The sequence below is a fragment of the Carcharhinus amblyrhynchos genome, chromosome 4 (assembly GCF_965287045.1).
Source record: "Carcharhinus amblyrhynchos chromosome 4, sCarAmb.v2.hapA, whole genome shotgun sequence".
Lineage (NCBI taxonomy): Eukaryota > Metazoa > Chordata > Chondrichthyes > Carcharhiniformes > Carcharhinidae > Carcharhinus > Carcharhinus amblyrhynchos.
Genome location: NC_137327.1, coordinates 114,078,564 through 114,101,216, shown reverse-complemented (window position 1 = coordinate 114,101,216; position 22,653 = coordinate 114,078,564). Strand labels below are relative to the sequence as shown.

General features: G+C 41.7%; 1 protein-coding gene across 1 annotated transcript in view; it reads left to right on the top strand.

The window, feature by feature from the left end:
• The window catches only part of LOC145342299 (succinate--CoA ligase [ADP-forming] subunit beta, mitochondrial-like), a 106,920-nt gene that overhangs the window by 26,275 nt on the left and 57,992 nt on the right, over positions 1–22,653 (top strand). The window contains exon 4 of the mRNA XM_080187756.1: positions 2,935–3,097. Coding sequence (XP_080043882.1) covers positions 2,935–3,097 — 163 coding nt within the window. The remainder of the gene's footprint in view (positions 1–2,934; positions 3,098–22,653) is intronic.

The following is a 22,653-nucleotide window of genomic DNA, read 5'->3' as shown; positions in this document are numbered from 1 at the left end:
TCTTTGATCATTACCCTCTACCTCATATTAAGTATTTAATTTGAAGCGTTTTGAGTGTGTTCTCAAATCAATTGTAGTAACTGGTAATAGCAGTGAATTTTGTCAGACTGTTACTTTAGAAAATACCTGGAAACAATTGGGACCAGACCAAGGAGAAGAGCTATCAGAATCTAAATTGGTGGATTTCCTTGAATTAGATAACTTAAGTATTATTTAAAGCTGCAATGAATAAGTGTTTCAAGGGTAAGAGGAATGAGCAGTTAGAATTGGAGTAGTGAGGTCTGATTTCAGTTTAGCTTAATTGGCTGGAGAGCCTGTTAGTGATGCAGAGCGATGCTAAAAGTATGGGTTCAATTCCTGTACTGGCTGAGGTTATTCATGAAGGCCTCGCCTTCTCAACTTGCCTCTTACGTGAGATGTTTTTAGTTGGCCGATTAGCTCAGATGGTTAGAGCGTGGTGCTATTGACCCCAAGATTGTGAGTTTGAGTCCCATACTGAACAAATGCAATTACATGTGCTTATACAATCCAGGTCGAGTTGAACTCCCAGTAGGGCAATAGCCTCTTCCTGTAATGTAAATCATTGATACTATTAATAGACTTCTGAATTCTGAACCAACAAAGGATTTTCAATCTAGTGATGGCAGTGAACAAGTTTGCCCAAATCTGGCTTGGTGCTTCTTCCAAGTACTGATCACAATGAATGAATGTTAATTTAGCAGTAGAAAATTAAACTGGTTAGTAGGAAGTGATCAGAAAGTTACCTAGGAATTCTTTGATCTGGATCCAACTTCCAGAATCCTGTATATCACTATGACTCCAACTTGCCTTGAGATAGTAATAGGAGCAGTGATGTTAGCTGTTAGTCATATCCATAGAATTGTATCCATTGTCAGGTTGCAGCTTGTTAGTTTGTAGCCCACTCTCCACTTGGATTCCTTTTAATAAGGAACACTCTGCAGGTTCAACTGGCTGAATCTTCTTCTGTTCTCCCTGGGCAACATGGTGACAAAATGGTTAGCACTGATGCCTCTCAGCGCCAGGTATCTGGGCCAAATTCCAGCCTTGGATGACTGCCTGTGTGGAGTTTGCACATTTTCCCCATGTCTGCCTCAGTTTCCTCCCACACTCCAAAGATATTGTTTGGTTGATTGGCCATACTAAATTGCCCCTTAGTGGCAGGGGAATTAGCAGGGTAAATATGTGGGGTTACAGGGATATGGTCTGGGTGGGATTGTTGAAAGTGCAGGCTTGATGGACCAAATGACCACCTCCTGTGCTGTAAGGATTCTGTGTATGAGTCACTGATAGTGGGCCTTCTAGGCTCAGTCCGCAATCATGACTCCAGCCTTTCTGTCGTGTGTTGTTTTAACACAGCATCTTGCTGTCATGCCCACATGTCTGTCCTTAGCTTGCTGCAATGCTCTATTGCCACCAGAAAGATGTGGAGGCTTTGGACAGAGTACAGAAAAGATTTATCAGGATATTCCCTGGTATGGAGGCATTAGCTATGAGGAGAGATTGGACAAGCTTGGTTTGTTTTCACTAAAATGGCGGGGGTTGAGGGGCAACCTGATAGAAGTCTACAAGGTTATGAGGAGCATGGACGGATAGTCAGAAGCTTTTTCCCAGGGCTGAAGAGTGAATTAGGAGGGGGCAAAGGTTTAAGGTGCGAGGGGCAAGGTTTAAAGGAGATGTACGAAGCAAGTTTGTACACAGAGGATGGTGGGTGGCCTGGAACTCGCTGCCAAGGGAGGTAGTTTGGCGTCTTGACAAATGCATGAATAGGATGGGAATAGAGGAATATATTCCCTGGATGTTTTAGTTTAGTCGGGCAGCATGGCTGGTGCAGTCTTGAAGGGCATGTTCCTGTGCTGTAATTTTCTTTGTTCATTGTGACAGTAATCAAACCAAATCAAATATTCTGACCATTTTCCTCCATCTTAAACTGCCCATTTAAAAAAAAATTCATGTAAAGCCTCAATGTAATCCCTCTACTTTTGTTATTAACTTTGCCACTTCTTGTTGCAATCTCTTACAGCTCTAACATATTCTCCTTCCCTTCAGTTCCAATAGAGTCAAAGAATTTGAAATGTTAATTCAACTTTCCCTCCTAATGGATGCTGCCAGACAAGAGTTTTTTCTGGAATTCTCGGTGCTTGGTTTTCTTAAGTGTTGGCCATTACACCAGTTTGTTCAGCAGCTGTTTTGCACTGTTGGAGTTGAGTCAATAGCATGTAGACCAGGCTGAGTGAGATAGTGGGTTACGTTTGTTGAAGGAAGTTAGTGAACCAGTTGCATTTTCAGATAAAAGAGCTATAGGTAACTTTTTCTGGAACCAGCCCAGATTTATTGAATTAAATGCTCATGGTGGGATTTGAACTCTCAATATCTGTCTACCAGTTCAATTTTATAACAACTACATTGCCGTATGTGAAATGTGGAAAAACCAAACATTCTGAATAGCACGTACTCCACCTCCCTGACTGCTCACTGTGTTGTAATGCAGATTAATTGCATGCTTTCTTTTGCAACTCATTCTGTGGAACTTTTGCTTATCTTGTACTTGTTTTTTGCAATCTGTATGATTTAAAGCCTATGCTTGGAATCAGTGTGGCACCACTTTTCACTTTTGCCAACTTTATCCCAGCATTTTCAACCTTGGTATTATCCTTACTCTTCAGATTTTGTCAGTTGTGGATTTTAAAAGAAGGCAAGGTCATATTGATTGCCATGTTCACAGGAACATCTGCCAGTATATGTAATTACAATTTTTGCCAGTTAACTTAGCTAAAATATTTCTGGATGTTTCACATATACGTGTGACGTGCCTTAGATCTTTGAGTTTCGAAAGGGAAGAAAAGTTATTTTCCTATGTCTGTGAACATCAGTTTTGGTTTTGCTTATTTCTGTAAATTGTGAATTCTTTTTCAGCCCAGAGGAAGTCCAGGATATTGCTTCAAGGATGATTGGGAAAAAACTATTCACCAAACAAACCGGAGCAAAAGGGAGGATATGTAACCAGGTGTTTATCTGCGAGCGCAGGTACCCAAGAAGAGAATACTATTTTGCCATCACAATGGACAGGGATTCTCAAGTAAGTAATAAGTTTACTGATTATACTTTGTTGTTACATTTTAATGGAATGACACTTGTTTCTGAAGGCTTAATTGTTGTTGGTATCCTTATACAAGTGAAATCCTCCTTCTGTGAAATGGCAGTCTGTGTCATTAAACAGTACATCATCTGCTCAAGGACCTTGTACAGCATGTGAACCATAAGTGGAACCCCTGTCTAATTTCTATCCTTCCACATCCTTAGAGTACTGACTTCAATTTTAGCTCTTACATCATCATCACCATCATCCTTGATGGGGTCAGTTAAGCTGGTATTGATTAAGGATGTCATGTTGGGCAGTCCGATTTCCTCTGAGCTAATGAATTAGATGAGTATGGATCACTGAAAAATGGCTTACTTCTGTCCTGTTGAATGTCTGTTAAATAATTATTTTTCAGGCAACATACAGTCTTTGCTGAACAAAACTTGAATGAGTTTGATGGAAGCAAACTTTTGAAAGGTGATGTCTTTTTCATGTTATGACCATTAGTCACCCAGTTTATTTTCCTTGAATGTATGCTGAATTCCTTGTGGAAATTCAGGTTAAGGTGAGATGCAGAGGCACACACCAGATCTCAGCTAACAAAAAAATTAGCAGTATGTAGAACATTAGAGCTGGTAGATTGTGAAGAAATCAGAGAGGTTCTTAAAAGGGAGTTGAGTAGGCACTTAGGAAAAGGATTTTACAGGGTTACAGCTAAAATGCTGGAGTGTGGGACCCAGTGTGAATGCACTTTCAAGAAGCCAACTCTGGCATGATGGGCTGAGTGGCTCCCTTCTCTGCTGTTTGCTTTAGAACATAGAACATAGAACACTACAGCACAAACAGGCCCTTCGGCCCACAAGTTGCGCCGATCACATCATCACCTACCAACCTACAGACCTATCTATAACCCTCAATCTCATTAAACCCCATATACTCATCCAGGAGTCTTTTAAAAGACCCCAGCGAGTTCGCCTCCACCACCACTGACGGCAGCCGATTCCATTCACTCACCACCCTCTGAGTGAAAAACTTACCCCTAACATCACTTCTGAACCTCCCTCCCCGCACCTTAAATCTGTGTCCTCTCGTAGCGACCATTTCAACCCGGGGAAATAGCCTCTGAGAGTCCACCCTATCTATTCCTCTCAACATTTTGTAAACTTCTATCAGGTCGCCTCTCAACCTTCGTCTCTCCAGGGAAAAGAGTCCCAGCTCCCTCGACCTAACTTCATAAGGCATGCCTCCCAGTCCAGGCAACATCCTTGTAAATCTCCTCTGTACCCTTTCAATAGCTTCTACTATAGCTTTGTTCTAGGGAATATAAAGGGTAATAATCAGGGACTTTATAAATACATAAGAAGTAGATGAATGGATCACAAAAGGGTTGCTGATTTAGAAAGTTGAGAGTGGAAATATTCTCAAGTCCAAAATACTAAATGATTTCTTTGCCTCAGTTTTCACTGAAGAGTTTTTATGAGAACCAGGAACTAAATGGAGCAATTAGCAACGTGCTTCCAAAATGCTGAAAATGGCATATAGGAAAAAGCAGAGATTTTTCTCAATCAAGCAGACATCATTGGATATGAAAACTGTACTGTAGTACTGGAGGCTTGCTAATATTAATGCCTCTGTTCAACAAGAGAGAAAAGATTAAATGAAGTTTAATCAGCCTAGTGGATATAGTTAGCAACCATTCACTTAGAAAATCACTGATTAATTATAGACAGATAGGATTTGTTTAAGTAGTGTCTAATAAAGGTGATAATGGAGTGTACGGCAGCACAATGGTTAGCACTACTGCCTCACGCCAGAGACCCAGGTTCGATTGCCGCTTTGGATCACTGTCTGTGTGGAGTTTGCATATTCTCCACCCGTCAGTGTGGGTTTCCTGTGGGTGCTCTGGGTTATTCCCACAATGTGGATGTGCTGGCGTTGGACTGGGGTAAACACAGTAAAAAGTCTGACAACACCAGGTTTTAGTCCGACCGATTTGAATAAACTAGGCTTGTACTCGTTAGAGTTTAGAAGAATGAGGGGAGATCTCATTGAGACATATAAGATGATGAATGGGATGGATAGGATAGAGGTGGAGAGACTCTTCCCGCTCAGAAAGGACAGTAGGACTAGGAAGCACAGCCTCAAGATAAAGGGGGGGCGGTTTAGAACGGAGTTGAGGAGGAACTTCTTCACTCAAAGGGTGGTGAATCTCTGGAATTCTCTGCCCGTTGAGGTGGTGGAGGCTGCCTCGCTAAATATTTTTAAGACGCGGGTTGATGGGTTTCTGATAAGCGAGGGATTAAGGGTTATGGGGAGAGGGCGGGAATGTGGAACTGAGCCACGACAGATCAGCCATGATCTTATTGAATGGCGGGGCAGGCTCAAAGGGCTAGATGGCCTACTCCTGCTCCTATTTCTATTTCTATTTCTTATTTCTATTTGATAGTAAACTCAAAAGCTTTCGAGGTTTCCCTCTTCGTCAGGTGAATGGAGAGTTCTGGCCTCAGACAGAGCATATAAAGCACAGACAGTTTAGAGATTTGTCTGTGCTTCATATGCTCTGTCCGAGGCAAGAACTCTCCATTCACCTGACGAAGAGGGAAACCTCGAAAGCTTGTGAGTTTACTATCAAATAAATTGGTTGGACTAAAACCTGGTGTTGTCAGACTTTTTACTGTGTTATTCCCACAATCCAAAGATGTACGGGTAGGTGGATTGGCCATACTAAATTGCCCCTTTGTGTCGGGGGACCAGCTAGGGTAAATGCATGGGGTTATGGACAGAGGACCTGGGTGGGATCGTGGTCGATGCAGACTCAATGGGCCAAATTGCCGCCTCCTACACAGTTGGATTCTATGAATCAGTAAAGGAAATTTATGTGTATGAGTTTTCAAGATGTATTTGATAAGGTGCTGCATAGAAACCTTGATATAATTAGGATAGTGAAAATATGATAGTATGGATAAGATATTGGTTAAAGGACAGAAATCAGAAAATAATGAGTGTTTTCTGCATGGAATGGATCTAAGTTGGCATCCACTAGGGATTAGTGTAGAATCATTGGTCTTATTGCAAATCAAATCCTCTCTTAGAAATAGCAGCTATAAAAATCAAGATATTCAGTTGAGAGGGCATATGCAAGCTAATAGATTGTGCAGTTAAAAGAAATTGCTAAGAAATATGGGGCTATCTGTTTTGAGTAGAAGAATGAGAAGGTACATCCACTTTGAAATAGAGGAACACAGAAGCTGTGGGATTCAAGTTTGTACATTTTAAAAGTTGATTTAGAAAAAGTAAACGCATGGGATCTGGATGCAGTTAATTTGCACTTGTGTGCTTTTCGATGCTGTTGATTTCTAGGAAGCTTTCTGCTGTAGAATTGACATCAGGTATCACTGTCAAACCTTAGCAGAGGAATCAAAAAGTTGGGCTTCACGTTGTTACAATAGTAAATCTCTCATTCACGGATTTTGGAGACATTATCAAAAAGATTTGATTGTAAGAAAGTGAAGAATATAAAGCTGAGGAGAAGGCTTCTAGTAAAACATGCAATCTGTTATTGATATGTCACAGGCAAGTCTGATTCTGTAATGTTGTGACATTGTAGACATAACAAAATATGCAGTTATGGTCTACCCACAATAATGTTAGCTTAAGAGTTTCACCAAGTGTATGGTATTTTCTTCCTTCAGCTGCCAGGAACTTATTGCTTCCTTCACGCAAAACTCTGGAAAGAATGTTTCCTGCTACTTAAAAATTCAGATTTGTAAATCATTAGTTGAGGAACCATGTGACTTAGGAAGGAGTGATATGAGTTAGCTATTTTGAATGATTTTGAAGTAAGTGGCCTACTTATAGAAGAGAAAGGTATTGATGTCCTGGGTGATGCTTGGGAAGTTACATTCTAAGCATGGTATGGATGAGAACTGTTGAATCCCTGTAGAGCAAAACAGACCATTTGGCCAATTGAGTCTCCTCTGCCTGCTGCCCGCTGCCCTCTACTAGCCACCCTCCTCTGCAGGAGAATTGACATCAAAATCTTTTAGGATGGGAATGATCAAGTAGAAGAGGGTAAAAGCTTGAAGAATATTTTCTTATACTTATAGCCTCAATATTTGGCTCCATGTAATTCATCTCTTTAGCAGGTTTATACTGTTCTATAAATCTCTCTCCTCTGCCTGAATACATTGGTGTGTTTGACATGTTTAAGAAACAAAGTTCATTTTATATTCCTATGAAAAGTATAATTATTTTCCATGATCCTCAGTTACTTCTGAGACTTTTCTTTCCTGCTTTTAAAGTAAGGCAGTCATCTCTGATACTTTCCTTGTGTAAATAAATAAATTACACTGGCATTTTCAAAGCAATTGCATATTTTTACAAACATGTATTTATCATTCTAAGTACTGGGGGAGGATGGCTGTTAGACCTTGGCAGAATTACAGTGGCAGTAAGAGTGATTTCACCATAAGCTCCATTAAAAGTTAGAAAGAAATGTTAACAATTTTCTGGTGAGCCTCCAGAATCCCCTTAAGGTTTGCTTGTTAAGCTGCTCAGTCTCTGGTACATAGTGGTGGCTCTGAGCAATTGTTCCTCAAAATTGCAATTGAGCTCCTGCGTAGATTGTGGAGCTCTCATTTGGATCCCCTTTGTAGCAGGTTATTTGATGGAGCGTCACAGTGTGACTTTCCACTGGCAGAAGGGTTAGTACCCATAGGACACATAATTAAAGTATTTGCTAAAAGCAAAAGTAAAGTTTAGTTATTAGTCACAAGTAAGACTTACATTAACACTGCAATGAAGTTACTGTGAAATTCTCCTAGTTGCTATACTCCAGTGCCTGTTTGGGTCAGTGCACCTAACCAGCACATCCTTTTAGACTGTGGGAGGAAACCGGAGCGCCCAGAGGAAACCCACAGACGCAGGGAGAATGTGCAAACTCTGCACAGACAGTGACCCAAGCCGGGAATCAAACTCGGGTCCCTGGCATTGTGAGGCAGCAATGCTAACCACCGTGCCAGCGATATGATGACGTGGACATTTTGTTTTTGCAGCACGATATTGTGATTTGGACAGCATCCGAAAGGGCAGCGGAAACAGATTCAGTAACTTTGAGAAAGGAGTTTTCAGGAAGACAGTAGGAATAAGAACATAAGAAATAGGAGCAGGAGTAGGCCATCCAGCCCTTCGAGCCTGCCCCGCCATTCAATAAGATCATGGCTGATCTGTCGCTGCTCAGTTCCACTTTCCCGCCCTCTCCCCATAACCCTTAATCCCCTCTCCTATCAAAAACCCATCAACCCGCGTCTTAAAAATATTTAGCGAGGCAGCCTCCACCACTTCAACGGGCAGAGAATTCCAGAGATTCACCGCCCTTTGAGTGAAGAAGTTCCTCCTCAACTCCGTTCTAAACCGCCCCCCTTTTATCTTGAGGCTGTGCCCCCTAGTCCTACTGTCTTTTTTGAGCGGGAAGAGTCTTTCCACCTCTATCCTATCCATCCCATTCATCATCTTATACGTCTCAATGAGATCTCCCCTCATTCTTCTGAACTCTAACGAGTACAAGCCCAGTTTATTTAGCCTCTCCTCATAGCTCAACCCCCTCAACTCCGGTATCAGCCTAGTAAACCTCCTCTGCACTCCCTCCAAGGCCAAAATATCTTTGCGCAGGTGCGGCGCCCAAAACTGCACACAGTACTCCAGCTGCGGCCTCACCAATGCCCTATACAGCTGCAGCAAGACCTCCCTACTTTTATATTCAATCCCCCTCGCTATGAAGGCCAGCATCCCATTTGCCTTCCTGACCACCTGCTGCACCTGCAAGCTGGGTTTTTGCGACTCATGCACAAGGACCCCGAGGTCCCTCTGCACCGTCGCCTGCTGCAGTTTTTCGCCCCGTAAGTAATAGTCCTTCCTACCATTCTTCCTAAAGTGGACCACCTCACACTTGCCAACATTAAATTCCATTTGCCATTTCCTGGCCCATTCGCCCAGCCTATCTAGATCCTTCTGCAGACTCTCCACACCCTCCGCACAATTTGCCGTTCCCCCAATCTTGGTGTCATCAGCAAATTTTGACACTCTACACTCGGTTCCCTCCTCCAGATCATCTATATAAATGGTAAAAAGCTGAGGTCCCAGCACCGACCCCTGGGGCACTCCACTAGTCACCATCCGCCAATCCGAATAGCACCCGTTGACCCCCACTCTCTGCCTCCTATTTGACAACCAATCCTCTATCCACGCTAACACCCTGCCCCAACTCCATGTCCGTCGACCTTCTGCAATAACCTCTTGTGAGGCACTTTGTCAAACGCCTTCTGAAAATCTAGAAAGACCACATCCACCGGCTCTCCTCTATCCACCGCCCTAGACACATCCTCATAGAACTCCAGCAAATTTGTCAGACACGACTCCCCTTTAATGAAACCGTGCTGCGTCTGCTCTATCAAGCAATTCCCTTCAAGATGCCTCGCAATTTCCTCCTTAATGACAGATTCTAACATTTTACCTACCACAGACGTTAAACTAACCGGCCTATAATTCCCCGCCTTTTGCCTGGCACCCTTCTTAAACAACGGCGTAACATTAGCCGTTTTCCAATCATCCGGCACTTCCCCGGAATCCAGCGACGTTTGGAAAATAACCACCAAGGCATCCACTATCACCTCCGCCATTTCTTTCAGAACCCTCGGATGCATTCCATCCGGTCCTGGGGACTTGTCCACAATCAGCCCCTCCAGTCTGTCGAGCACCGCCTCTCTAGTAACAGTAATGTCATTAAGACCCTCCAGTCCTACCACCTTTCCATCGCTAACACCCGGCAAATTATTCACGTCCTCCTCCGTGAAGACAGAAACAAAAAAGTTATTCAATACCTTAGCCATATCCCCATCCCCTACCACTAGGTCCCCTTTCTCATCCTCTAAAGGACCAACATTCACCCTAGCCAGCCTCTTCCTTTTTATATAGTTATAAAAACTCTTGCTATCCTTTTTTATATTAAGCGCTAGCCCAGCTTCATAGTTTCTCCTACCCTTCTTTATCAACTTCTTTGTCAATCTTTGTTGACATTTAAACCTCTCCCAATCCTCTTCTCGCCCACTACTCTTAGCTACTCTAAATTCCTCCGCTTTTAGTTTAACACTTTCCTTCACCTCCTTCTTTATCCACGGCTTATTACCTCTCCTCCTACTACCCTTTTTGACCATCGGAATAAATTTCCGCTGAGCACCAAGAAAGATCTCCTTAAAGATCCTCCACTGCTCCTCAACAGACCCTCCCTCCAACGCGCTCCCCCAGTCCACATTCGCCAATTCTTCTCTCATCCTACCGTACTCCCCTCTATTCAAACAGAGGTCGCGTGTCCGGGAACCCAGTTTCTCCTCCTCCATCTGCACCAGAAACTTCACCATACAATGATCACTCTCCCCAAGAGGATCCTTCACCACAAGGTCCCTAATTCTACCCGCCTCATTACATAGCACCAGATCCAAGATAGCTCGCTCCCTCGTCGGCTCCAACACACACTGTTCGAGGAAACTATCCCGGCAGCATTCCAAGAACTCTTCCTCGAGCCCCCCGCGTCCAACATGGGTCGACCAATCAATATGCAGATTGAAATCCCCCATAACTACGGCCGTCCCATTCCTGCATGCCGCACTTATTTGCGCGTTAACAGCCCGCCCCACCTCCAGATCATTATTCGGAGGCCTATAGACGACACCCACCAGCGTCTTCCTCCCTTTGCTGTTCCTAATCTCCACCCACAACGATTCCACCCTCTGCTCCTTGGCTCCAATATCATCCCTTGCTACCACCGTGATGCTATCCTTAATCAGCAGAGCTACGCCCCCCCCTTTTCCCTCCTGCCTATCCTTCCTAAACACTTGATAGCCCTGTACATTCAGCTCCCAGTCCCTGTCACCCTGCAGCCACGTCTCTGTAATGGCCACCAGATCGTATCCATTTGTGTCGATCTGCGCCACCAGCTCATCCACTTTATTCCGAATGCTTCGTGCATTCAGATAAAGTGCTTTCATCCCAGCCTTCACCTGGACCCTATTTGCCGCAACGCCACCAACTATACTCACGCCCCCTACTCCCTCTATTATTGGGACATCCTCGGCCTCTTCCCTTACATGTACACTCTCCTTAACTTTAGACCTCGTACCATCACCTACCCTCGCACCCTCCCCCCCCCCCCCAATTAGTTTAAAGCCCTGTCTACAGTCCTCTTTACTCGATTCGCCAGCACTCTGGTCCCAGCATGGTTCAGACCAACGCCATCCCGCCCGAACAGGTCCCACCTACCCCAATACTGGTGCCAATGCCCCATAAATTCAAACCCATTCCTCCCACACCAATCCCTGAGTCACCCAATATCTATATAGATATATATATATATATATATATATGAATATCTATATCAATGATCTGGATGATGATGTGGTAAATTGGATTAGCAAATTTGCTGATGATACAAAGATTGGAGGTGTAGTGGACAGTGAGAAAGGCTTTCAAAGCTTGCAGAGGGATTTGGACCAACTAGAAAAATGGGAAATGGAATTTAATGCAGACAAGTGTGAGGTATTGCACTTTGGATGGACAAACCAAAGTAGAACGTACAGGGTAAATGGTAGGACTCTGAAGAGTGCAGTTGAACAGAGGGATCTGGGAATACAGGTACAGAATTCCCTAAAAGTGACGTCACAGGTGGATAGGGTCATAAAGAGTGCTTTTGGTACATTGGCCTTTATAAATTGGAGTATTGAGTATAAAAGTTGGAGTCTTATGGTAAGGTTGTATAAGGCATTGGTGAGGCCGAATTTAGAGTATTGTGTACAGTTTTGGTCACCTAGTTACAGGAAGGATGTAAATAAGATAGAAAGAGTGCAGAGAAGGTTCACAAGGATGTTGCTGGGACTTGAGAAGCTGAGTTACAGAGAGAGATTGAATAGGTTAGGACTTTATTCCCTGGAGCATAGAAGAATTTGGGAAGATTTGATGGAGGTGTATAAGATTTTGATGGGTATAGATAGAGTGAATGCAAGCAGGCTTTTTCCACTGAGGCTAGGGGAGATAAAAACCAGAGGGCATGGGTTAAGGGTGAATGGAGAAAAGTTTAAAGGGAATATTAGCCGGGGGGGTGTTTCTTCATGCAGAGAGTGGTGGGAGTGTGGAATGAGCTGCCGGATAAAGTGGTAAATGCAGGGTCACTTTTGACATTTAAGAAAAACTTGGACAGGTTCATGGATGAGAGTGGTGTGGAGTGATATGGTCAAGTGCAGGTCAGTGGGATTAGGCAAAAAAATGGTTCGACACAGACAAGAAGGGCCAGAAGGCCTGTTTCTGAGCTGTAATTTTCTATGGTTCTATGGAATAGGATTAATTGGATAGCTCTTTTAAAGAGGTAGTACGTGTATGATGGATCACCAGCCTCCTTCTGTGCTATAAGATTATATGATGCTGCTGTGACATGTGACTTAATGGGATGTGTTAAATTGAATGGTGAATTTTGGAACAATCCATTATCCGCCCAGTAACAAAATATAATGTGTGTTCTGGAAGTAGACCTTGATGAATGAGAAATTTGTAATGCGGGGGTGGTGTGCTACATTGCCACACTATACTTTTGCCTTTGCTTGGTTAACAAAGTGTCAGGTGTTTCTGATGGATGTCTGACACATTTTTAAAAGCCTATTACAACCTCAGTTTTAAAAAAAAGAGAGCATGGTGTAGGAGGAACTTTGAGGTGTCCCCGGGGTGCCCAGTATATAGCTGACCTCACCTGACCAACACATAGACTGCAAAAGATGGTATATAGTTAGGGTGAAAAGGAATTTATTTGCTAATGCTGCATCAGGAGGGAGACACAGTCAGTGAGGGTTGACTATCCTCTCTGAGCTAATATTGCAAGGTAAAATTATTATATTCTGAACATTTCAATATCCCACCCAGTCTCGTTAATTAGATTGGAGGGTTCAGTCATGATATTGGACAGTATTACCTTAGCCAATAACGTCCAACCTGCCAACAGGAATAGGAGGCTATTAGTTCCTTGTCCAGAATCTCTGGAATTCTCTGCCCGTTGAAGTGGTGGAGGCTACCTTGCTAAATATTTTTAAGACGCGGGTTGATGGGTTTTTGATAAGAGAGGGGATTAAAGGTTATGGGGAGAGGGCAGGAATGTGGAACTGAGCCACGACAGATCAGCCATGATCTTATTGAATGGCGGGGCAGGCTCGAAGGGCTAGATGGCCTACTCCTGCTCCTATTTCTTATGTTCTCATGTTACCTAGGAAATCGAACCCATGTCAATTCCGGTAACCAAGGCTGTAGCTAACACTTGCGAATTTTAGTTGGTGAAAAGAGTCATTCTTTTGTTCGAAACAGAGCCTCCTTTGAGAGGCTGCTCCAGCCTTGCTACCCATGAATGAATTTACTCCCTTAAATACCAAGCCTATTAAACCTGCCTTTTGCATTTCCAAAAACAGATAACAGAAGCTGCCTTTCATGCTCCATTGTAGTAAAAGAATTTGAACTGCCTACTACTGTGTTACCCATCATGCTGCATTCACAACGATGTTGGCCAAGGCATACAATGCATACATATTGAAAACACAATTTAAGCTTATAATACTTGGTTAATTTGTGGCTCTACAGTTTGTAATACTGTTGCAATTTATAATACCTTGCATATTTTGTTCCAGGCACATTGTGAATTCTCACTATGTAAGGCACTTTATAATTACCTTAACCTAGTCTACTTATTACAGTAAAACTAAAATGAAGGGTCTCATACTAAGAATTCTACACCATTCCCCCATCAATGGATTATCTTCCTCTAAATGTTTGAAGAGTGTTCTTCACCTGTGTGTCAGCAGTTATCTGCAGTGCTTGTCTTCTAAACGAGAGTTTCCAATGGCTCCTGCTTGGCTGAAAATCAGCTAAGCTGGTTTCTTTAAATGTAGCCTTAACAACTGTAGGTATAATTGGTAGGTGGAGTTCAAAATTTTACACTGGTTTAGTTAGGGAGCACGGCTGAATTTTTGGCTGTCATTTGTTGTCAGAGCCCAGGGAATTTTACTCTGCATCTTACTCTACACTAACCTGAGAATACTTGCTGTTTCACTGGTTTCTCAAAGTGGAAGAGCCTTCTGCTGATTTCAACATTGGCTAACAGATATCTATTTGTAAGTCCTTTCCCTTCCAAAAAATCTCTAGCTGAGTTAATGGCAGCTTAATCCCTTCGCTTTACTGCATTACTTTTTGAACAGCTGTCACGATACCAAGTTCTCTCAGCTCTGAAGTTATGTTTAAAGTTCATTTGCCATCATGTTTTGACTGTTCTTAAAATAGCTGCAGATATACATGTAGATGTAGTGTGCATTTGGTGCACTATGGTTCACTGTAAAGTGCCTTCCATTTTAGAAAAATAATTTTGATCCTGTCACAAAACCATTTGATAAGAATCTTTAAGATTAATCATGTAAAATCAAAACTCTTCAAAAATTGCTTGTTTCGAATGTACAGCACAGAAATGGGCCCACATCTGTTTCTGAAATGAATCAAGCAAAAATTCCTTCTGCTCAGATAAAATTAATGAACTGTCTTGTAGTAGTTATGATACTGAACTAATAATCCCAAGGCCTAGACTAATAATGCAAGTGAAAATAAGGTAAAATCCATTGTGGCCATTTGAGAATTTGAATTCAGTATAAATCTTGAATTAGAAATAAAACTGATATCAGCAGAAGTAACAGTGAAACTGTCAGATTGTCATGAAACTAAACTGGTTCCGTAAGATGTGCTGGTTAGATGCATCGATCCAAACAGGTGCCGGAATGTGGCGACTCGGGGAAGCCTTACATGTGATTAATAAATAAACTTAACTTAGCTCAATAAAGGTGTGGCAGTGCTGGCGTGGGCACAGTAAGAAGTCTCTCAACACCAGGTTAAAGTTAAAGTGCTACCAAATAAATCTGTTGGACTTTAACCTGATATTGTGAGACTTCTTACTTAGCGCAATAAAGTCCTTTATAGACTGAAACCCACCATCCTTACTTGGTCTTTCCTCTGTGTGACTTTAAACCCACGCAAAAGTAGTTAATTCTTAACTGATGTCTTAGTGGCCTAGCCAGTCATTCAGTTTTATTAAACTATGCAGTGAAGGCAACCCACCAAACATAATCTTCTCCAAACAATGAAGTATGGGCAATGAATGATGGCCTTGAAAGGAAGACCCATAGCCTGAGAATGAATAATTTAAATAAAACAAGATTTCCCTGTTGTTTTGATATTTTAAAAAAATAAGTAACTAACTTCTACCTTGCTGAAAAATAGTGCTACTTACAAGTGATATAGGCACATTTGACCACAGCAGCCATTTCGACTAAAGTTTAAGAATTTAATCTTGCTTTTGTGCACACCCCATGAATGATGCAGCAAGTTATATTTTTCAGGTTCTCCAAATCTCATGGCATGAGTATCCATGAGCAAGTATTTATCATATCTAAGTCATTTCAGTTTGAGAAACTGTGTCTGTCCAGTGTTTTGACCTGCTTTACCCAGCTACGCATTCTGACATTTACTTAATTGCACAAGTATTCGAGTCAGGGTTGGTTGGGGAGTGGGAGGTGTAGGTGAGGGGTATAAGAGTTACCGTCTGACATGCCAGCGCACAGATCAGTTTCAAAATAGTCTGTTGGCTTCTATTAGAAGAAGAACTACTACAACATCAAAGTGAGATCACAGTGCCTGGAGGTACAGCACATCTTATAGGACATTCTTATTTTTGCAGTACTGATTTGAGTGGCAATGCCACTAATTTTAGCATTGCTTTGAAGATTTAAATGAAGCGAAGTGCATTCACATAGTGATTTCTGAAAAATGTATGCAGTGAATGTTCATTGCCACTGGATGCTTTAATTAGAATGTTTGAACAGTCTTAATTCAGATCATGGGCAAGGACATTGAACGGAACAAGATTTCATAAAATGTATTAGAGTCCTCATAAAATGGTATATTATGAGTCAGCGTTTTTACAAATTCAATTGATAATGGTTCGCAGTTGGTGGTTGTAAGGATGTTGAAGATGTGAACGCACTCTGTCAGAACTCTGCAACCTCTGACTTCCATGCATTTATTGCTAAATACATAAAGCTGGAAGTTGCTGTCAACCTTGTTCCTTCAAAGGGTATTGCTATTACAGTGTTTGCAAATGAAATCAACACAAAATCCATAATCACAGATTAAATCAGCACAGAATCAATAATTCCTCAATGCCAATTTTTTTTACACAGTATTCTCATAGAAACTAATGAAAATGTTAAAACTTGTCCAATTAGGAGTAGTTGTTTTTAACAGTTTTTAAAATTTATTAGTGTCACAAGTAAGGCCTACATTAACATTGCAATGAAGCATTGTGAAATTCCCCTAGAACTGTAGTTCATAATTACTGATGAACAGTCTGTCGCACTGAAGAATTAATTTTACAAATTTGTAATCTCATTCCCTTAGGATGTTTTAAAAATTATTGTTTTAGAATAAAAATTCATTTGATTTTTTGAACTTTGATATTTCCTCTTCTCTCTCAATCCCATTTTTATGTTCTAATCTTTATTTAATTTTCTGTGTATGACTACAATTATAAAATCATATTCCATACTTTTTATTTCCTGCTTCGCTCTGTGAGAACTCTTCAATCTGACTGGCTGATTAGTCTGCCTGCCCACCATGTTGCAGGATGTTGTGGATCCCAGCCAATGGCGCCAAGTTCAAATTGCGGTTGGGAGAGACGAATTTTGCATTCCAGAGCCTATTGTATTTCTGTAGGTAACTTTCTTCAAGACTAGCACTGAGGTTGTCCCTTTGCCATGACCACAAAACCTGGGACATAGTCTCAGAAACAGTGTACCTCAGTACGTTTCCTTTTAATAAATTGGTGATCCAGTATATTTAAAATCCAAGCTGCAGATATTGTGAGACATTAGAGAGGGGGTGAGTTACCTGGACACTTTGGCCCAGGAGGCAGTCACACATTAGGTTAAGTAGAATTTTAGAGTTGGTCATTGGTCAGAGGCAGTATGGTGTGATTTTGAATCAAGCAGATATGGGGATCCTGTATACTGCAATGGAGCCCTGGCTCATAACTTTGCCTAATGGGTTAAAGGCACTTGCTGTGTGAATGAGAATTTCAGAAGGAATGGACAAACTTACCATTGGACCATGGTGCTTGGAGTGTGTAAAGGAATGTGATAGAAGATAATATGGTCAGGGGATAGATTCTATACTTTGCAACCTTGACTAAGAGTTCCCAAGGTTGTATTGTTTGCCTTGTGCAAGGGATAAAGAAATCTGTTCATAGCTGGAGAACAGTTTGGACTGCGTGGTGGAAGAAGATCCAGTTGTCATGTCACTTTGACATAGATAGAGCTATGATTGAATGTTACTGATAAGAGGGACGTGTTGCAGAAGCTTTCCATCTTGCAATGATCAGAACAGACACAAGAGTACCAAATTTCAAATAATGACAATTTATACTAGAGGAGAATAAGTTGCTGATTGGTTGGCAAGTTGACTGTGACTGGCTGGAGCATTGTCACTGAAAAAACAACAGGGGAACCTGTACGCTCCCAAGTTCCTGGGTAATTTGAAAAAGACACAAGTTGAATGTGTTTCTTTTGGACTCACAACTTGAACTTGGACACCACCTGTCATTTGTGATGAGGGTTCAAAGACTCTTTGAAGGTGAATCTCAGGAAATGTGGTATGTACACAAAAGACTGGAAGAAAAATGCACAAGAATGAGCTATCTGGGGAACGGTCCCAAGTTATGGCATTGTTTCTCTTGAACGTCAAAGAACATGGGAAGGTAGAAAGACTGCAGTCCCAAATCAGACAATGCTTTCTTGCCTGCACTCTGGAAATGCATGCAAGTCTACAGTCATGCTGCACATCTGATAACTCAATGCATGCAAGAAATGGCCATCTTTAATAACAAAGAGAATATGGTAACTAGCATTAGTTAGTAATGGTCCATTTTCTTGTTGGCTGGCTGTAAACAGTGGAATGCTGCAAGGATCAGTGCTTGGGATTTCAGCAATTTATAATTTATTATAACTTCTCTCTTGTCTTTGAGAAATTGTTTGACATGCATGCTATTCCTAGCTGTTGGAAATCAGACATCATCATCCAAGTTGCAAAGAAATTGTAGCCTGCTGAGCTTAATGATTACTGACCAGTTGCTCTTACATCAGTGTTTCAAACGTTTTGTGTCAAAGTGGCTTTTAGGTCCTCTTACTGTACATATTAATGAGTTGCAGTTTTGCCCATCAACCTCAAGACAGTGGACAGTGCAGTTCTGAACTTTGTCCTTCTGATCCAGCAGCACAAGGATAGATAGGGCAACTAAGCTCATGCGACCTCTGTTGATGTCTCTACAGCTTTTAATACCATGCAGCATTCAAGATTATTGAAAAATGTTACGTTAATCCTTCTGTCCTACTTTGGATTGGTGATTTCTTCCACAACAGGACCCAACAGTTGCTAGTCTCTGGGATTTATTCAGAGTCCATGTTAATGAATATTGCATTTCCTCAGGGGTGTGAACTGTCTTCTTTACTTTTCACCCTCCATATGAATTATTGTCAGAGTACAGTGAAATAATGATACTGAATATGAAAATTGGATTGTGGATCTCACCAAGAATAATGAAGTAAACTATTGGGACTCAAGAGAAGTCTGCAAAGTGGTGCAGTAACAATTCTTGTAAACTGAAAGAAAACCAGGCAAAATAAATAATTAAAGACTTTAGGAAGAAGCCAGTTAATTATTTTGTTCCCGTGAAGATCCAAAATATGGATGTTTCAATAGTTACTAACTCCCAAGTATCCAGGTTTCAAAGTGGATGATAAGTTGAACAAAGAACATCACAGAACAGAAACAGGCCCTTTGGCTCTCCAAACCTGCACCAACCATGATGCCTGACTTAACTAAAATCCTCTACCCTTCCAGTGACCATATCCCTCTAATCCCATCCTACTCATATATTTGTCAAGATGCCCCTTAAAAGCTACCACTATATTCGCTTCCACTACCTCCCTGGCAGTGAGTTTCAGGCAACCACCATCCTCTGTGTAAAAAAATCTGCCTCATACAGCTCCCTTAAACTTTGCCCCTCGCACCTTAAACCTGTGCCCCCTAGTAATTGACTCTTCCATCCTGGGAATAAGCTTCTGACTATCCACTCTGTCCAAGCCTCTCATAATCTTGTAGACTTCTAACAGGTCACCGCTCAACCTCTGTCGTTCCAGTGAGAACAAACCAAGTTTCTCCAATCTCTCCTCGTAGCTAATGCCCTATATATCAGGCTACATCCTGGTAAATCTTTTCTGTACCTTCTGTAAAGCCTCCACATCATTCTGGTAGTGTGGCAACCAGAACTAAACCTTATATTCCAAGTGTGGCCTACCTAAGGTTCTATAAAGTTGCAAACATGATTTGCCAATTTTTAAATGCCCCGGCTGATGAAGGCAAGCATGCCATATACCTTCTTGACTACCTTCTTCATCTGCATTGCCACTTTCAATGACCTATGTACCCGTACACCCAGATCCCTTTCCTATCAATACTCTTAAGGGTTCTGCCATTTACTTTATATTTCCTTCCTTTATATTAGACCTTCCAAAATGCATTACCTCACATTTGTCCAGATTCAACTCCATCTGCCATCTCTCTGCCCAAGTCTCCAACCGATCTACATCCTGCTGTATCCTCTGATGGTCCTCATCGCTATTCGCAAATCCACCTACCTTTGTGTCGTCCACAAACTCACTAATCAAACCAGTTACGTTTTCCTCCAGATCATTCATTTTTATTATACAGCAAAGATCCCGGCACTGATCCCGGAGGAATGCCCCTTGGCAAAGTCCTCCATTCAGAAACACACCCTTCCACTGCTACACTCCGTCTTCTTTGACTGAGCCAGTTTTGTATCCTCCTTGCTAGCTCACCTCTGATCCCATGCGACTTCATCTTCTGCATCAGTCTGCCATGGGGACCTTGTCAAAGGCCTTACTGAAGTCCATGTAAACAACATCCTTATCCTCATCAATCATCTTTGCCACTTGAAAAGTTTGATCAAGTTTGTAAGACACGACCAACCCTTCACAAAACCATGTTGCCTCTCACTAATACGTCCACTAATTTCCAAGTGGGAATAAATCCTGTCTCGAAGAATCCTGTCCAATAATTTCCCTACCACTGATGTAAGGCTCACCAGCCTGTAATTACCTGGATTATTCTTGCTACCCTTCTTAAATAAAGGAACAACATTGGCTATTCTCCAGTCCTCTGGCACCTCCCCTGTAAGAAGTCTCACAACACCAGGTTAGAGTCCAACCAGTTTATTGGATAGTAATCTCACAAGCTTTTGGAAACGGTGTTCCTTCGTCAGGTACGTGGAAGGTTTTGACCGGAATCAGAAATATACTATTCTACTGCCTCAGAAAATTAAGATTTTTCATGTAGGCCCTATAATCATGAAACTTTTTTTTATATGGTTGTGATTAAGGGTGCTATTCCTTTTGGATTCCTTGCCTGAATGTGTTGTCGTTGGAGAGCGGACTTTATAGGGGTGCAGAGGTTATTGAAGGGAGACTATTTGATGAGCAGATTTTTCTAAAAAGATCTGCTTTCAAAGAGTTTTGAAAGTAGAGTGTCATCAACAATGAGAATTACTCCTTTGTCTCAACATTGCTGTTTGACGTGTTTAGGGAAAAAGCTACAATCCCTTGTATGCAGGTGAAATCAGTTCCTGCAATCATTTGTGCCTTTCTTGGTAAGAACTTTTAACCGGAGTTTGAAGTATGGATGAATATATCCACTCAGGCTGGGACTTGCCAACTGATTATTTTTAATATATATATTTAATTAAAGTCAGACCTTTGTGATAGGGTAATTTTTTTTCAACAGATGAGCAATGTACTCGAGATGAATTTCTGCACGTATAATTAAATGAGATTGTCTGATTGAAAGAAAGATTTGCATTTATAGAACATATTCCACAGCCAAGGATGTCTTACAATTTATTACAGCCAATGAAGTACTTCTGAAGGAAAGTCCCTGTTGTATTTGAGGAAAAAAGGTAGCCAGATTACACATAGCAAAATCCCCCAAGCAGCAATGTGATCCTGCTCCATTGTTGAATTTATTTACAGCTGTGGTAGATGAATCGAGGGATGTGGGAGTGGGGAGGAATGTGGAGCTGTGGCAAAAGATTGATCATATTGAATGGCACAGTAACTTCGAGGGGGCAATACAGTGGTTCGCACTGCTGTTTCACAACGCCAGGGATCCAGGTTCAATTCCTGGCTTGGGTCACTATTGTGTGGAGTTTGCATGTACTCTCTGTGTTTGCATGGGTTTCCTCTGAGTGCTCCAGTTCCGTCCCACATTCTGAAAGACATGCTGGTTAGGTGCATTGTCCTGAACAACAGCCAGACTGTGACGACTAGGGGAATTTCAAAATAATTTCATTGCTGTGTTAATGTAAGCCTTACTTTACTTTATCTACTCCTGCTCCTATTTCTTATGTTCTTATAATATAAAAGTTGCGAGTTAATGACAAAATTGTAATAAACCTTAGTGAGATTACAGTTGGAGTATTCTGTGCAGTTTGGGAATGTTAAAATAATAAAGTAGATACAGCGCACATTAACTGTTACACTGTCTGCGTGAAGAAAGACTTCACCAAAAAAGGACTACTGGTCGGAATGAAAAGGATTAAGGCAATTTTGATAAGGTTGCATAAAATTACGAAAGAATGGAATAGAGTAACGAAAAACTGTCTCCACCGAAGCTACCAAATATTTTGGGTATTTTCAGCCTGTTAGATGCTTTAAATTGCATTTGTAAAAAAAAGTTGGAAAGAGCCTTGGGGAAACTCCTCCAAGATATCCTTAACTATCCAGACAAAATGAACTAGCCATACTGTTACAATCCTGCACTCAAAGTTTGTGATTCAGTACTTTGCAGTCATGTTTTTACATAAGAACATAAGAAATAGGAGCAGGAGTAGGCCATCTAGCCCTTCGAGCCTGCCCCGCCATTCAATAAGATCATGGCTGATCTGACGTGGCTCAGTTCCACTTTCCCGTATTCTCCCCATAACCCTTAATCCCCTTGCCTATCAAAAACCTATCTACCCGCGTCTTAAAAATATTTAACGAGGCAGCCTCCACCACTTCAACGGGCAGAGAATTCCAGAGATTCACCACCCTTTGAGTGAAGAAGTTCCTCCTCAACTCCGTTCTAAACTGCCCCCCCTTATCTTGAGGCTGCGCCCTCTAGTCCTACTGTCTTTTTTTGAGCGGGAAGAGACTCTCCACCTCTATCCTATCCATCCCATTCATCATCTTATATGTCTCAATGAGATCTCCCCTCATTCTTCTAAACTCTAACGAGTACAAGCCTAGTTTATTCAGCCTCTCCTCATAGCTCAACCCCCTCAACTCCGGTATCAGCAGCAGTCAGTAGCAATGGCCTGGTTT